The sequence below is a fragment of the Buceros rhinoceros genome, unplaced genomic scaffold (assembly GCF_000710305.1).
Source record: "Buceros rhinoceros silvestris isolate BGI_N320 unplaced genomic scaffold, ASM71030v1 scaffold21449, whole genome shotgun sequence".
In the NCBI taxonomy this organism is placed as follows: domain Eukaryota; kingdom Metazoa; phylum Chordata; class Aves; order Bucerotiformes; family Bucerotidae; genus Buceros; species Buceros rhinoceros.
In genome coordinates, this window is record NW_010431189.1 from 1,933 (window position 1) to 2,338 (window position 406).

General features: G+C 68.5%; 1 protein-coding gene across 1 annotated transcript in view; it reads left to right on the forward strand.

Moving 5' to 3' along the window:
* IFT46 (intraflagellar transport 46) overlaps window positions 1–361 on the forward strand; it is a gene marked incomplete at both ends in the record, with an annotated part of 1,833 nt that extends 1,472 nt beyond the window's left edge. Inside the window, one exon of the mRNA XM_010143349.1 lies at window positions 295–361. Within this exon, the coding sequence (XP_010141651.1) occupies window positions 295–361 (67 nt within the window). The remainder of the gene's footprint in view (window positions 1–294) is intronic.
* Window positions 362–406: the final 45 nt, after the last annotated feature.

Below are 406 nucleotides of genomic sequence, written 5' to 3' on the forward strand. Positions count from 1 at the left end.
CGTGCCAGGAGTAAACCTCGGGTGACCAACAAAGCCGTCTCCGAGAGGGAGAGGCCCTGCACTCCTCAGGGCAGCCCTGGCCGCCGGCGCCAGTGTGCGATGCTCTGTTGCTGCCTGCGCTTCTCTCTCCCTGCGTGGAGGGGGTTGGTCCCGCAGCTGCCGCTCGGGGGCTGGGCGGTAAATCGGAAGGCCAATCGACGCTGCCAGCAGCAGGGCGGTGGCTGCCCTGTCAGAGCTGCCCCCTGGCGCCGCTGTGTGCGATGCCGGAGCTCGTGCCCTCTGCTGCCCTGGCAGGCCCATGCCCGACATCGAGAGCCTGATGCAGGAGTGGTCGCCGGAGTTCGAGGAGCTCCTGGGAAAGGTGCGTTGTCCGAGTGGCGCGAGACAGCCGTGGGGTCCTGCCACA